At 53.0% G+C, this 16,590-nt stretch overlaps 1 protein-coding gene across 13 annotated transcripts in view; it reads right to left on the bottom strand.

Moving 5' to 3' along the window:
• The window catches only part of Wnk2 (WNK lysine deficient protein kinase 2), a 113,479-nt gene that overhangs the window by 41,742 nt on the left and 55,147 nt on the right, over positions 1-16,590 (bottom strand). For all 13 annotated transcript variants that reach the window (XM_028867657.1, XM_028867659.1, XM_028867660.2 and 10 more), the window contains 6 exons: positions 15,706-15,925; positions 9,754-10,045; positions 6,482-6,681; positions 3,464-3,619; positions 2,771-2,962; positions 1,073-1,636 (listed from right to left, as the gene is read on the bottom strand). In XM_028867657.1, coding sequence (XP_028723490.1) covers positions 1,073-1,636; positions 2,771-2,962; positions 3,464-3,619; positions 6,482-6,681; positions 9,754-10,045; positions 15,706-15,925 — 1,624 coding nt within the window. The remainder of the gene's footprint in view (positions 1-1,072; positions 1,637-2,770; positions 2,963-3,463; positions 3,620-6,481; positions 6,682-9,753; positions 10,046-15,705; positions 15,926-16,590) is intronic.

Genomic DNA, 16,590 nt, shown 5'->3' with positions numbered 1-16,590 from the left:
GCTCAGAGCTGGGGTGAGGTCAGGGTTGGAGAACCCCCCCCCAGGTGAAAATGTCAGATGGGGAGGTGCTGAAGTGTGTGTGTTGGGGGCGGGGGCTGCCAGGTGGAGAGAGTATCTTCATCAGGACCCCAGTGGAAGACACCCAAGTAAAAAAGGCCTCTGATGAGGGGACTCAAGTGGGAAGCATCAGGTCTGCTCTTCCTTCCCCTCATTTGGGTTTAAACAGAATAGACAGGAACTCCAAACATGAATGTCCTGTGCAGGTTCCTGCCACAAGGCACATATCCCTACGCACCACAGCATCCCTTCATTGTCAATTTGGCACACTGTATGCACCATCACCTGACACCAGGGCGGTTACCTGTCCCACAAGAATCCTCTTTCGGCCGCAGCCCAGCAGCACACAGACCCCCTTGCTAGTCTCTGCTTTGTCTCTCGGTTCAAATAGGAATGCCCATTCTGCCTTGCTTTGTCCTCTGAGTCAGCCTGGGCTACCTGCAAGTCCTGGTCTCCACAGAGGAGCCACTTCAGGCCAATAAGACTGCCAGCACCAGCGTGAGGGTGGGGGAGTCCTCCACCACAAAGCGGAGGCAGGGAAGGGATGTGGAACCCCTCAGCCATCCTGATGCTCCAGCTCCTGAGAAGGCAGCAGGTGCCCCGCACTGGCTCAGGCCTCTGTCTCCAATGTTCTCTTCATAAGCAAGTCAACCAGGGGCTGGAGAGATGGCTTAGAGGTTAAGAGCACTTGCTGCTCTTGTAGAAGACCTGGGTTTGATTCCCTAGCACCTACATGGTGACCACAACCATCAATAACTCCAGTTCCAGGCAGTCTGACACCCTCTTCTGACCTCTGCCAACACCAGACAGGCACACAGACAGTACAAACACACACATGGAGGCAAACCATCCATACACATACAGGACAGAACTGCCCCCTGACAGTGCTACGCCCCCTTGAGTCCAGGTACTAACAGCAGCCATGGCCCTGTGAAGGGAATGGTTCTAGTCTCTTGAGCCTGGCCCCGAGGGTCTCCAGCAGTGAGAGGTGGATCCACTCCCACAGGTGGTTTACCTGGGTCCCTGAGGCAGCGGTTGGAGCAGCCTGCTCAGGTAGATGGACGACACTGGGCTGGACAGGCTGAGGAGGCACAGGTGAGGCCAGTTGTGGAGGGGTGGCCCGTAAGCTCTGCACCGTGTGGTGGGGTGAGGGCGGGATGTCTCCAGGTGCCATCTGTGGGAAGGCTGCTGGGTACACAGGCTGGGCTGGGATCTGGGCCGGGATCTGGGCTGGGATCTGGGCCGGGATCTGGGCCACTGCTGGATGGATGGACAGTGCGGCCACACCCTGCGAGGCCACGGCCAGCAGGGGGATAGCAGCTGGTGCATTTGGCACGATGGTCTGGCAGGGCACAGCCAGGGGTGCTCCAGGGGGATGAGGCAGCTTGACAGCCTGCAGAGGCAGGGCCGGTGATGTGGGCAGGGGCGTTGTGAGGCTTGGCAAGATCACAGCGGGTGGGAAATACTGAGGCGGCGGCACAGGGGCCACGTTTGCAGCTGGCAGATCAGTGAGGGTCTGAGGGAGGCCGTCGAGTCCTGCCAAGGGGGTGATGGGGGGAACCACAGGCATTTGAGGCATCTGAAAAAGGTGTAGTGGCATGTTAGTCAGGCTGCCATCCTGGGACCTGCAACATCAGCGGCAAGCGGCCCAGTCTCCCAAACAGCTGCTGCTGCTGCTGAGATGATTCCCAGCAAGTCACTGGAAAGCATTATAAACACGTTCAAGCAGGAGACCCGCCTGCTGGATTCTCCCTGGGCACCAGCATGGAGGGACCCGTGTGTCCAAATCTCCAAGGGGCTGGCTGGTGGCTCTGAGGGAGTCAGGGGCGCTCAGATAAGAGGAACCCAGAGAATGACCGCGGGGCTCTGGAGCTTCGGAGCCCTTTCCTTTGGAAAGGCTTGAGGCTATCCAAGGTACCAGGCTAGCCCGGTCACCTAGCGTCTCATCAGCCTCAAGTCTCATCCTGTGAACTCCATGGAAGCCAACCCCTTGTGGGGTTCTCAGTATAAACCTTCTTTGAGAGATGAGGCAATGCCACTCCCTGTGGCACCCGGCCTCTCAACAGCAGACAGTCCAAAACCTTCTATTTGTTCTCCTAGTGTCAGGGGTACCTGACGTGGTGGGTTAAACACTGTGGACCCGACAGCTACCCCCTAAAGCAGTGCTCTTTTCCTGCTTGCTCACAAGCATCATGTTCACTACAGCTCTGTACCAATATGAGGGCACAAGAATGTACAGGTCCACTGTGACGCATGTGACAGACAGCTAAACGACATCCGTGGTTACAAATGCCCCTGGAAGGAGTTGTCCCTAGTGACTACTCAGAGCTCTGCAGGACGACCATCTGAAGCAAGCAGAGAGCCTTCTATGCCCACTCAGTGGTCACAAGGAGAGTTCTGTCCTTGGCTGGACTAACCCTTTTCCCACCCTGGATGGCAATTGAGGAGATAACTGGATGACAGCTGCCTCACCCATTCCTTGAGGAACCTTATTTACACCACTCTCATCCCAGAGGCGAAGCCAGAGGGAGAGGGAAACCAGACAAAGGACTGTCCCCAGGGTCCCAGGAGCAGTCATGAAGCACTAGACGTGTAATACACAGGGTATGGCACCATGCCCCAGGCCCACCTCCCTAGCCAGTAGCCCCTGGTGAATGCATGAACCTGCAACCCATGTCCTGAGCAGGGTGAGCAGGCTACGGGCCAGATGTACCTGCGGAGGGACTTGAGCAAGAGGTTGCAGAGGTGGCTGCGGCATCTGGAGAGGCTTCAGCTGAGCAGGGGCCACCACCTGGGAGGTTGGAGCCAGGTATGGAGGCAAATGAGAGGGCACTGGCTGGACAGTGCCCACGGGCTGCGGGGCCAGGACCTGTGGCAGGGTAGGTGGTTGGGCCATTGGAAGAGGCTGGTGGAAGAAAAGGGAGTCTTGTGCTCAGACACAAAAGAAATCCACAATGACCCCCCCACACACACACACATGCTCACACTCACTCATCTGCATATACACTCCCACATACACACTCAGATTCACACACAGCCACATCACTTGCATATATACATCTTCATAACTTTACAACTGCATATTTTCACACACAACACTCATATACACACAGTGAACTACATTCATAACATACATCCACATACCAGTCACACAAACACACAGAGACCACCAAGCCCCTGCTAATTTGGAGCCAGCTTATTAAAACATTCGAAGTAAGTAGACTTTTCCATGTGCAGGCCTTGCATTACAAACTACAGATCCGAAACACACACACACACACACACACACACACACACACTAATGCTCACACAGGCTCCATACTTCACCCAAGCCACAGGTGTTGGCTACAGAACTATCCCCCACAAGGGGACAATTTAAGTGGATAAAATGGAGTGTCACACTCACCTGCTGGACTGGGGGTGCTGGCTGGCTTGGGCCCGTGGGCACAGGGGTGCTGGGTGGTGGTAGCACAGGAGTGAAGCTCATGGAAGGTTCTGGAAAATGCTGCTGGATGAGTGGAGGGCGGGCAGGGGGAGGCACAGGGCCCACTGACAGGCCAGGCTGCAGAGAATGTGAAGGCTGTATTCAGCAGCTGCCCTTGGCCCTTGTTATTCCCGTGCCCAACCCCCTCTCCACCAAGAACCTTGTTCCCAGGAAGGTGACTCAGCAGAAGCCAGGTGTGGCGTCCCTACAACGCCATCAACAATACTGAAAAGCCACATATGGCCACAGCTCCCAGCCAGGGAATGTTCTAGAACATAAGCCCAGTGGAGTATTATGCAACCATGTAAAAAGATCATCACAGAGGCTTTTCAGCACCATGGAGAAAGACTCCTTCAGACATAAACTGTGGGCAGCTTATTTACAGAGACGATTCCAACTACAAAGGATGAACCAATGTGGATAATTCAGACTATGGAGTGATGGGACATAGAGTTTGCAGCTGCTGGAAAGGTACCAGGACACATAGGCATGGGAACAAAACTAGAACAGGAAGGCCCTTGGCAAGGAGAGGCCCTCTGAGACTTAGCCACAAGGGGACAGAAACAGGGCCGCACATAGGGAGGGCACTGGTCTGTGCAGCTAGCAAAAGAATGGGAAATTAGCCCAAGGATGCCAAGGTTAAGGAATAGCTGCTACTTTGTCAATATTCTGTGCATGGGGGGGGGGGGGAGCGCGTTGGTTTTTGTTTTTTAATTTTATGTGTATGATATTTTGCCTGCATATATGTCTGTGCACTATGTACATGCCTGGTACCTGAGGAGGCCAGAATCAGGCATCAGATCCCAGGGTACTAGAGCTACAGATGGTTGTGAGCCACCATGTGGGTGCCAGGAACCAAACCCATGTCCTCTGCAGTCCCATGGTTAGCTCTCTAAGCATATTCACTATGCAGAGACAGAGCCTGTAGTATTTATGGGAAAATCTCTGGTTGTCCAGGATTTACTTCACAACAATGAGGACACTGGCAGTAGTGGGCTGTAGGGAACGTATCCGTCCGCTGCTCTCCAGCTGACTTCTCAGGAATGTGTTGTGTGGCACAGGGGCAGGGATTTCTCAAACACACTCTCACTTCCCCTTTCCTGGTGCTTTGTGCAAGAATGTGGGGAGCAGGCACATGTGGGATCAAGTCTCAGAGCTGGGTTTATCTAAAACCACAGACAGATGAGTTGCCCACTAGACCAGGCCAGGGCAGACTGTCCACTCATAAGCTCAGGAGCTCAGGCAGGGCCTAGTGACCCCTCCCATCTGATGGTCTTCCATTTCCTCCTTCTCATCACCCCTGTCTGCTTACCCCACCGGACCCCAGAGGTGCAATGCCACAGCAACCTTCTCTGGGAAATACAAAGAGGTCAGGATGTACCCTCCAGAGGCCATCCTGTCTAAGTTGTCTTTAGGTCAGGAGGCAGGGAAAGAGGACCAAGAGCCCTGGCCCCGGGTCTGCACCTGCAGCTCTCTGCTCAGTCTCCTGATTTGCATGTGGATGGTGAGATTGGCTGGATCAATGAGGAGGCATAGGACAGCAGGGACCTGGTGAGGACCAGGGCAGCTAGTCCATCCCCCGGCCCAAGGTAGCCCTAAGCATGGCTGAGGTATGAGAGACAGGCAGGACATTCTGGCTCAGCCCCAGATGAGCAGCCTCTGGAGCAGCAAGTCCTCTTGCACGAGGTCTTCTGGCCATTTAAACTCAAACCTCACTTCATTTTGTGAAATGAACAGAATTGCAAAGGTGCGCATCACAGCGAATCCTGGGGCTCAGGGAAGCAGCGGCAGACACAGTCCACTGTGTCAACTGCTATTCCAAAAGGCCTGCTGGGCCCTTCCAACTGCTCAATGCTATGTGGGCACAGGGAAGAAGAGAGCGAGCCTGTGTATGCAGAGTACAAGTCACAGCACTAGCGTTCAGCCACTGCCAAGAAGCCACCACAGTCCAAGACCAGCTTACCAGCTGGGGCTCCCAAATGACAGGGGAAGCAAGAGCCCACCCATGGGGTCTACATCACCCTCTGAAGACTCAGCTCCACCACCCAGGTCACAGGCAAATTCTCAAACTGAGCTCTTAGGACTAAGAAACAAGCATTTTTCTTCAATGTTTAGGAAAAAAGGCAAAAATCACGGGGCCTGCCATGGGAACACAAGGACGTGAGTTTGGACCCTCAGCACTTAGGTAAAAGGCAGGTGGCAGAGCACACCAGTGCTCTCAGTGCTGGGAGGAAGGAGACAGGAAGATCCTAGGGACTTGCTGGCCAGGCAGTGAGTTCCAAACTTAGTGAGAGACCCTGTCTGAAAAACTCCTGACATGGGTCTCAGGCCTCCATGTGTACATGCAAGGGTGTGTGTACCTGTATATACCACAGACACAAAGAAAATAAAATGAATGCCCTGCTTGACCCCCTTCACCATCTACTTCCCAGATCTCACACACCGCCTCTCAGGCATCCTCAAAGCCTGAGCCTTTCTTGCCTTCTACAAATACTGAAAATGCCTCCCTGCTTCAGCCCCATTTTCATCCCCCTGACTTTCGACAGCTACCACTACCTGAGGGAGACATGCCAGGGGGTCTTGGATAAAAATCCAAAGCTCCATTATCACAAATGAACCATTTCTGTCATCTCTGGGACAGACTGGGAAAGACCCCAATGTGCCGGCATCATACACCTGGGTGGTACCGGTGACAACCTCAGGATAAGGCTGGCTGGTTCCCCAAGCCATGGGTACCCACCCTAAGGTGTGTTCCCACAAGACTTCTTCACATCTATAGTTCTGCAGCTCCCAGCAAAGGAGCTCCACGGACTGCATCCTCCAGTCTCCCAAGGAAAATGTGGCTGGGAGCCGACTACAGGCCACTCGAACCCCGACCATACTTAGCACAGCCTAGACAAGAGGCAAAGAGGACAGAGCAGGGGTAGCTCTCGAACTTACCACAGTGGCCGGCTGCTGGAAGGCCCCTAGCGCAGGCAGGCTGTGGGTCAGGCCAGGCCCCTCAGCCACAGGGGGGCTGCACACACATGAGGCTGGGGTCGGAGTTGTATCCACGAGGGAGCTGAGCACCATGCTCTGCTGGCTGCTCTGGGAGTCGGAGTACACAGTGGAGCCCTGGCCACTGTCGAAAGTGCTGTCCGCTGGGGAGGACAAAGGTAGAACTTAGTGTGCACACCTCTAAATGCCACCTCCCTGGCACCGCAGACAAGCGTGGTGGCTTGTTCCTGGGTTCATTCTGCAAGACTGAGCCTGGGTTGTTTTCATGAACGATGTTTAAACCGTCACCCGCCACACAGCAGCATGTGGTCTCAGGCCTCCTGTGCCCCTGGCCCGATGCTGGGGTGGGCAAACCCTGCCATTCCCTGCCCACTCTGGTGTGCAGGTGCAGAGGCTGCCCTTCTCTGATGGTACTTGGCAAGGCAGCCTGCCCACACAGACAGCCAATGAGGAATGAAAACCGGAAACAGCACTTTGAGGTTGAGCTTCCGGATTCCAAAAGCCACAGGCTTTACAATCTGCCACCAAACCACCAGGCTGTTTTCACAAGGGGGCTGCATTTCAGAGTGAGTACTCTGTCCACTGATAATTTAAGCCAAGTGAGGGGTAAGTCTCGCTGGCTCTGCACTAACAATTTTTCCGAAGAGTGATTTTAACCTAGGAAGACATAATGCTGAGGTTTAATTGGGCAAAACCAATTAGACAAGCAGCTCTAGTTTTTAATGAGCCAACTGCTCATTAGAGTGACCATTTCTACTAGACAGACAGGAAGAGAGCGAGGAGAGAATGGAGCGGGAGAGGGAGGTGGGGAAGAAAGGAAGGTGGCCCTCAGGCTAACAGGATTCCAGAGGCACCACCTCCAGCCGTGTGTGCAACACTTTAAATATCGCAAGTGATTTGTATAGATTACTTGTATAATCGGAATTTCATTTGGAGATGGTTACCGCCCTCCCCCCACCTCCCCGGCATTATCTGTGCCGTCATGGTCCTCAGCAGGAGTGTGGCGGCAGTAGAAGTCGCCCGCTCAGCCGAGTCGGGGCTGCTGGGGGAAGAGGACCGAAAGCTGATGTGGCAGTGTATCGCCCAACACAACAGGTGTGTGTGTGCCTGTGATCCTGTTAAGTGCAGGGCCTGCTCAGACAATGGGTTATCTTTCATCCTTAGCAGCTACAAAGCACAGAATGGTCGGCCACTGTTCAACTCTTGCCGCCAGGTGAGAAAACGAAGACAAAAAGTCTGGAGCAGCGTAAGGGTGCTGTGCGTGCTGAAGAAAGGGGATGGAGGCGTGCTTGTATGTGTTCCTCACATCACATACGCAAGCACAGATGAGTACACTCATCTTTTTTTGGTTTGGTTTGGTTGTCTGTTGTCTGAGGCAGGGTTTCTCTGTGTAGCCCTGGCTGTCCCAGAACTTGCTCTGTAGCCCCGGCTGGCTTTGAACTGAGATCTGCCTGCCTCTGCCTCCTGAATGCTGGGATTAAGGGTGTGCACAACCACCACCTCACGAGTATATTCACGTATGTCCACATGTGTATTCCCATGTGTGGAGGTGCACACATGTTCTCAGCTGTGTGTATGATTACCTGTACACCTAGATCCATGTGTGTACAGGTGTCAGTATGATGTGTGATGTATGTGTGTCTTTATATGCGTGGATTCTCTGTATATAAGGCTATGCGCACTGAGTGTGCATCTGTACACATACGCTATGTGTCTGCCTGTGTGTGTGTCCATATGTGGATAATACATGTAGATCTTCTCTGGAAGGCAGTTAAAAGATCTGCAGCATCTGTTGCCTCTAGGAGGGTAAGTGACTTGCCTGCAAACCCTGAGGGGTTTAAAATTCGGAAAGATATGACTGTACCATCCACCTACTTTAAAGTAAATATAGCGAGTGAGCAAAAGCCCTTTGAGAAGGCCAGCCATGGCTTCTGTGCTTAGCCCATGGAGTTCCGAGTCACGCAGAAAAGGGTTCTGTTGGCAGAGAAGTCCTACACTTAACACGAACTCATCCTACTCTCCATGGATTTTCTCATATTGGGTCACCCTGGCCTTCAGCATCTGACCACAAGAGGGACATTGTTCAGAGGTCCCAAACTGGGTCTCTTCAAAGTACAAAATGCAGAGCTCAGCTTGGAGCAAAGTACTTCAAAGTGAGGGCCGCCCATTTGCATTTAAGTAGTCTTCTTGGAAGCTATTTGAGTCATGAATGAAGGGGGCTGCATATTAAATAAACAGGGTTTCAGTCTTTCCACATGAACAGTCTCAAATATTGGCCTGGCCTCTGCTGATCTGTTCCAGGCTGGTTCAGAGTGGGCAAAACTATGTGTCCTGTCTCACAGCTCATTGCTGAATTTTCAAACATGGATGGCAAACAGGATACTGACTGCCTATCCTGAAAAAGTACTGGATCCTCTCAGGTTGGTCTCTGATGAAGCCTGCATCCAATCCACCTCAAGAGAATCAACACCTTGAAAAGGGACAAATGGTCTCAGAGGTTTCTATGGAGAATAGTAACAGAGATGGACAATCCCAGAGATCAACACTCCTAGCCAAGACAGCCACCACTCGGCACAGTCATCCCCTCCAAAGACTATGTACCAGTACCTCACTTGGCCTTTGTATCCCTCCATGAGGCTAGGACTGCTCCTCTCAGAAAGAATAAAGAACCAGTTGCCAGACCACAGATTCACAATGTGGAGCCGAGGTAGAACTGGTCCCCTCAAGACCCTACTAAGTCATGGACATCTGACCTGAGAAACGAGATTCTAGTGAGCCTTAGCCCCCAGAGTCACTGAGGAATGTAGGGAAAACCCAATCCTTTTCCCCAAACAATCATCCACACCCTACAGGGCAGGCAGTGGGAACAAGCCTGGGCTGGCCAACGAACCAGGGCCCACGTGTCCTAGCACTTGGGGGCCATCCGTTAGCCCTACTACCCCAGGACATGCCCCTTAAAAGATCACCATGTGTTCTGGCACCAAGATGGCTAGCAGGAAGTGACCTTGGAACAGGAGACCAAAGCCTATCCAAAGCTTCAGGGAGCTGCGTACAGCTGGAAGCAATGACCCAGCTACCTGAGGACAGCTTTGAGCTCACACAATGTTGTTATACAAGATAAGAACTCTGTCTTGCTTTGCCCTGAAGCTGGTTAGGCTGGTGGCAGTGGGAGGAAGGACACAGTTGGCCATGGTGAGCCCATTCCAGGTACTCACAGGCTAAGGAGGTAACGCTCGCTGGCAACGTAGGGGGCAGGAGATGCTGGTCAGCCTCAGGCTCCTCGGGTTCTGGCAGTCCAGGCTGCCCACTCTGTGCATGGTAGGTCACCTGGACCTGCAGGGGTGCTGGCAGACCCTTGGCCTTGTCAGGGCTGCCCGAGTCCTTTGGCTCCTGAGACTGTAGTGCAGGCCAGATCCTCTCACGCCGCCACTGGATTAGTGCTACCCGGTCACGGATGGACTTGGCCACAATCTTCACATCACTCTCATGGAAGAATCCAGAATCAATCTGCGAAGGCAGACACACAGTCAAGCATCTTGGGGAGTAGCTATCCTGCATGCACCACTTACATGTAATATACACACATCCTACTGCTTAGGCCTACCTCTCCCATCTACCGTAGTTCTCAAGACTCCTCAGTCCCCTCATGAGTGATGAGTCCCAACACCCGCCTTTGAAGCTTACAGGCTCCGGCTGTGGGGTGGCAGTTCATGCCCAGCAAATATTCACTGACCTCATAAACCCTGACCAGCCTGGAAGGAGGAGACCCATTTGGTCCTCAGTATGGGGAACATTTGAGCCTGGCAAAATCCTAAACTCCCTTCACCAGCAGAGTATTCCACAATCTCCAGGAAACACAGTGAGCTCACTGGGAATATCTGTGACAAAGTCACTTTCTGGGACAGAGGTCCCTACTAAGGCTCTGTTCTAGCTGGACTCCAGGGCTAATGGGGACTACTGAAAAGTCAGGGTTGGGTTCCTTCCTTCATGAAGACCTCGGTTCTGGAGAGACTGAGTTGGGGTGCTGGAGAGAGAGCTCAGTCGAGAAGAGCAGAGTTCTGTTCCCAGCACCCATGCCAGGTGGCTCACAACCACCAGTAATTCCAGCTCCAGGGCATCCAACACCCTCTTTCTGGACTCTGGGGGCCCTGCACACATGTGTGCATTACCACTACCACCCACCCCACCCCCTTCCTATACACATAAACTAAAAATAAATATTTTTTAAAAGAAAGAAAAACATACATTTTTTTTAAATACAGGGTTTCGCAGTGTATCCCTAGCTATGTAGACCAGGCTGACCTTGAACTCAGAGATCCGCCTGCCTCTGCTTCCTGAGATCTAGGATTCTAAAGGTGTGCACCCCCATGCCCAACAAGAAAAATAAATTTTAAAAGAGACTAGGTGGGCTCTTGACTGGAACACTGCAGGGTAGGGATACAGGGGGTCCTAGTGTGGGAACTGGGAAACAGTGGAATATATGTGATGGACAGCACAGCTAGAGGGTGGGGACTGTGTAGGCCAGCCAGGCTCCTCCCACACTGAAAGGCAGGAATGTGGAATAGACCCAGGGCACTGCTGGGTCCCTGTGCTATCAGTGGAACAATCACGAACCCAAAGGCACATGGATGGCACTTGTGTATGAATGTGTAGATGGCATGTCCTCATGAACTGTGTCTACCCTGAGGGCTCAGAAACAACGACCACAGTCCTGAGAGGCCACAGGAAACCAGAGCTGCCGCTGGCTCAGTAGCTCGGGGCTGGACAGGAGAACAAGGAGAATGAGCCAACTGCCTGGACACGCTCAGGGAAGGACAGGGACGTGCAAACCGACATGGGAGCTGGTACTGGGGCAAATCCAGGACATCTGAACATCAGAATGAGCAGCAACACAGCGATGCTTTAAAGGGCATTCCCACAAATCCTAGCACACATTTTGCAGATCACCTGTCGGGGAAAGAGACAGTGATCCTACTGGACTAAGATAGGGCGGTGTGGAGGGTCTCACCTGCCCTTTCTATTTCTTTCTTCCCATGACTGTCTCTGTGCATGTCCCTATCCCCCCACACCCCTTTTTTCCTCAGGCATTACTGCTCTGGATGAAGCCACATCAGGAGCTATCTGAAGAGGCCCACCAGCAGGGAACTCGGGGCCCCCACTACATGGGCCACCAACCCTGCCTGACACCTGCCTGTGCCTCATGAGAGGCCCTAAGCCACCCTTTTCCCCAGCCTGAGCACTGAACAGGCCAGAGCGCTGTGGTTGGGGTAATCTGCTGTGAAGCTACCAACATCTAAACAGAACTGTACTGTGTCCCCTCAGAGCAAGTATCCCATACAATGGGGTGATCAGAAGCATTTGCCCCAGGCAGGCCACAGTGACAAAGTGGCTCCTTCTCTGAGACTCCTAGGATGTATCACCTAGCCTAGAGGGGCATCTGAGCTCTTCCCAAGTGTCAGGGCACAGAATGCAGAGGATGGAAGATCCCCGTGATAGTGGCCCAATGCTTGGACATCAAGGATCCCAGCAGCCCAGGGAAGGGATGATGGTGGCATGCTGATGGCAGTTTGATTCTGAATTCAGGAAACCCCCTGCTTCACAGAAGATAATAGACAGGAATGTACTCAGGGTGGTGGGCGCTAGGCAGCTGCTCACTTTCAAATAATACATGGTGGAGTTGGGAGTCGTCCTCTGTTTAACGCTCGTCAACCTCCCAGGGAGTTTGTCCAGGTCACTTCAAAGCAGTTTATTTTGAAAGACAATTCTGCTTGTCACAGAGATCCCCCATGAAAATGCCCCAGATGAAGGCCTCACTGATCCCAGCAGAGGCATAAGCAGGCTGGGTATGTGGCCAAGGAAAGGGTCAAAAGAAGAGAAGCCGGAGGACACAGAATCCTCTGTGGGATCCACCTACACTGAGGGCCTGTGGTTCAGCAACCATCTTGTGGGGAACTTCCGGACAACAGGCCAGTCTACACCCCCAGAGGAAACAAGACAAAGTGAGGGGTCTTTTTCTGTCCTTAGAACCAGCAGCAGCCTCTTTTTGGGGACATCCACGTCTAGCCACAGGGACCTTTGTGAGGCAGCTGAGACTGAACAGGCCAGAATAACCCAAGTCAGTTGTGACCTAGAGTGAGTGGCCCAAGGCAGGTAGTGTCACTGATCCATGGAACAGGTCTCAAAGGTGGCCAGAGCATGATGCATGCCATCCGTAAAGTCCCAGGTAACCCCAGTTCACATTGAAGACAGTTGGCGGGCGCTGTCTGCCCTTCTGTGGGATTCTTGCTCTGAGGCTCTACGCCCCTGTTGCGCAAGGCCACCTGGCCAGAGCTGCCAGTCACTTCCATTTTCTGCAATACTTCAGCCGTCCCCAGGATGGGCCTAACTGCCTGTAGCTCAGTACCCGACAGAACCTGCCACACTTAACCTCATTTCTGCCATGCTGATCTACATCCTCACCCTATACCCCATCTTCATCCCCCTCCAGGTGGCTCCAGGAGGTCTCATCTGGATTCTAGGGTGCCTGTGGCACCTCACACCTGTGAAGCCTCAGGAGCCCAGGATCTTTGCCAGATTCACGTGTTCCTAGATGGTGACTCCCTCTGCAGCCTAGGCCCAGGGAGGGGCTGGTGGCCTGGACAGTAATGACCCTGGAGTCTCAAATGTACAGGATGAAGAAGGGCAAAGCTAGAACCCTAACAAGCTTCCTGGGGTCCAGAAACCACCCTGAGGCCCAGCAAGAACATGGCAGAGCTGTGAGATGGGCCCATGTGTGGCTGTTCACAAAACAGAGCCCTTACTGGGAGAATGTAGGGCTTTCAATTGTCACGTGTGGCAACCAGGCTTGGCAGAGTGGGGATTACATTGTTTTTATTGTTTTTTAAATTATTATCATTTTGGTTCTTTGAGACAGGGCTTCTCTATGTAGCCCCAGCTCTTCTGGAACCCACTCTGTAGACCAGGCTGGCCTCAAACTCAGAGATCCATTGGACTCAGCCTCCCGAGCACTAAGATTAAAGGTATGTGCCACCACCACTTGGCATTTATCATTATTCTTTAAGCTGATACATGTCCTTTCTACATGGATGCCCTTTTGATAGATGGCATGCTTACTTATAATGGAAAGAAAATGCAGTCTGAGGCAGAAGAGGGGAGGCAAAGATAAGGGGTGTGTGTGTGTGTGTGTGTGTGTGTGTGTGTGTGTCACTCAGGAGAGGGTGCTGGGCCCAGGGCCTTCCCTGGAACTGATGCAGGGACACAGGCTGGGAGTGCAGCCAGATGGCAGAGACCAGCTGAGGTAACTCACCCACAATGGCCCTACCCTGTGGGAAGCCCTGTCCTCTACCGTATGACAAGCAGAGATAGGGTAAAGCCTTGGGTGTCAACTGCTTCAGAAGCAGTTAAGCAGCATCCAGGAACAGTGCACAGGGTACACTTGGGTTTAGGACACTGTGTCTTTCAGGGAACTGAAGACAAACTGGGAAGCTGATGTCTGGGTGGAGCGCAGACACTCAGAATCTACCTGTCAGGGATCCCGGGCATCATCCTGGAGTCACTACCCTCGCTGTAATCGCTCACACTGAGCCCCAACTGAACCCCCTTATCACATGGTAGCCGTCATGTGGCCCCTGCTCCCAAGGCTTAGCACCCAGAACCCCATGCCCTGCCTGGCCCAGTGCAGAGCCAGGCAGAATCACATTTGTAATGCAGCCCTGGCCTTCGTTCATGAAGGCAAGAATGTTACGTTATCTGAAGAGACCGCCATGTTGAAACCACAATGACCAATCACGATCCCCATTCTTACCCCTTGCAAGGTCAGAGCAGTGTGGTTTCCCCATGATTCCTTCATCTGATACACATAGGAGACTCTCCCTCCAATCCCGCTTCCCACATCTATCATTCCCCAGGCCAGTACCAATGACCAGCACAGTGACCACAGTATGCTCTCAGGAAGTGGTGGACACCAAACTCCAGCTGCCACACTGTCTGCAGCAGGCATGCCACCTCACACTGTTCTCAATAAAAATCATGGGGAGACGGCTGTGAACATCAGTGAATGGAAATGTGTGCTGGCAACCAGCTGAATGTATACAGTCACTCTTGATGACTGAATTGAAAATACACAGCGGACCATATATAGTTACTACTGGCCAGTGGCATCCTGAGTCCTACCTGCCACCTCCTTCCCTTTAACACAGAGGCCTTGCCGGACTCTTGTCCCCTGTGGTTCTGCTGCTTACACGGTCCCCATGGAGATCTGCATGGCTGCATCCTTCTACTCTCATCTAAGTTGACTCATCCTTCGTAACCAGCGGCACAGCAGGGTGCACACAGACAGATTCATTCTCTCTCCCTCTGCCGCCCCCCCCCCCTGACTTCCCTTGGTCCCAGAGGAGCATGTCAGTACAACAAGTTTATAATGAAATGTTCCATGTGGTTCAAGAGTCACCATTTTGGATGGTGTTGGCATAGAGAACTGAGTAGAATAGTCTAGTCTGGCACCCAGGCTCTAGAAACTCCTATGCCCTGGCCATTCACCTCTTGTAGGTGTTAGGACACCACAGTGGCGCTGCAGAGCCTGGGCCTGGGCCACTCCTTGTCCTGTAAGGGCTGCTCTGCTCCTCCTACCCTGGTACCCCACCAGATTCAGTGTCCCCTCCTGTGGCTCAGTCTGACATCCCAAGCAGAGAGGGGGCTCCTCTCCTCACCCACAGACAGGCAGTGGGATCCACCTGAGCTCTTCCATCACCCCTCAAGGGGTTAAAGTACCAGAACCCAAAACACCACAAGAGTGTCTCCAAAGCAGGAGGGACAGATCCCATGTTCAAAGCCACAGCCCTGTGGCAAAGTGGCCAGAGTTTGGTTAAGGCAAGCAGGGCCCTTCAGACTCTCCCCCTTCTATCAGCCTCCTTCCCTGAACTATATCCCAGGTGCTCATCTTGTCTCCCAGGTCCCACGCAGTGGAGATCCTTAGTTCTGCTGTCACTGAACACCCCTGACCACACAGCAGGGACCCCAAACCCTTCCTCAGCACTTCCCCCAACCCTCGCATGCATGCTGGTCATTTCCCTAGGGGCACATGCCCTTCTGGAAAAGCAATTGATTTATGATTTTTTTTAACCCAAACTCACCCATGGGTAGTCTGAGCCCCTTTACATGCACATTACCATTTCCTGGGCCACCTCGTCGGGGGTCTCCTTCTCCAAGTCAAAGGTAAATTCTATGGCTCCATTGTCTTTGGGCTTGCCCTTCAGCTTCTTGGGGTCTTCCACCCAAAGCCGCAGGGCTATGGTAGACTTCCTGCCATGGTCCTCCTCTGCAAGTTCCACCCGGACGCCCGTGTCTTCCGCGAAGAAGGCATGACTCAGCAGGTCCTTGATCTCATACCTGGAGGGTGAGTGGCTCCCAGGCAGGGCTCAGGGACAAGGGGCCTCCATACCCATCTACACGTACTATGAGGTCACCACCCAGCACACCGAGGCTCTTCTACAAAGTTCTCCCACTTCATTCCTGGTGAGCAGGCTCTGCCCCAGGGGTAGGACACAGGTGTGCACGTGAGCATTCCTTAATCCCCAGGAGATGCTGAGAATTTATGATCTGATATGCTCTTGTTTCTTGTTGCAATGTTTCAAGACCACCCCCACCCCATTATAAAAAGAAATCACACCCTGTACCAGGCCACCTGCTAGGCAGATAGAAACAGACCCTGCTGAGGTTCAGGTGAGTGTTCAATCCTCATCAGAGACTCCTGGCTCAGGGTGAATGAGAGGAATTAGAATCCTAAATACACAAGGAACCCAGGGTCCCTGGGCCTCACTGCAGCAGCGAGGTTAGTAGGGAGCCTTTCTCAGGAGGCAGGGGTATGGAAGAACAGATAGAAGCAGACAGTCAGAGGCAATTAAGGACTTGTTAGGCCTAGGGGTTTGGAGCCAGAACCCAGCCATGGACAGGAGGCTCCACCAGGGGCCCAGGTCATCCGGCAGCTAGCTGTTGCTATATGATCACTCCCAGTTCCAAGAAGTCATGCCTCCCAAACACACAGCCCTAACCAC

Source organism: Peromyscus leucopus, chromosome 5 (assembly GCF_004664715.2).
Source record: "Peromyscus leucopus breed LL Stock chromosome 5, UCI_PerLeu_2.1, whole genome shotgun sequence".
In the NCBI taxonomy this organism is placed as follows: Eukaryota; Metazoa; Chordata; class Mammalia; order Rodentia; family Cricetidae; genus Peromyscus; species Peromyscus leucopus.
Note: the sequence above shows the minus strand (reverse complement) of the source record. Positions and strands in the feature narration are given on the sequence as shown.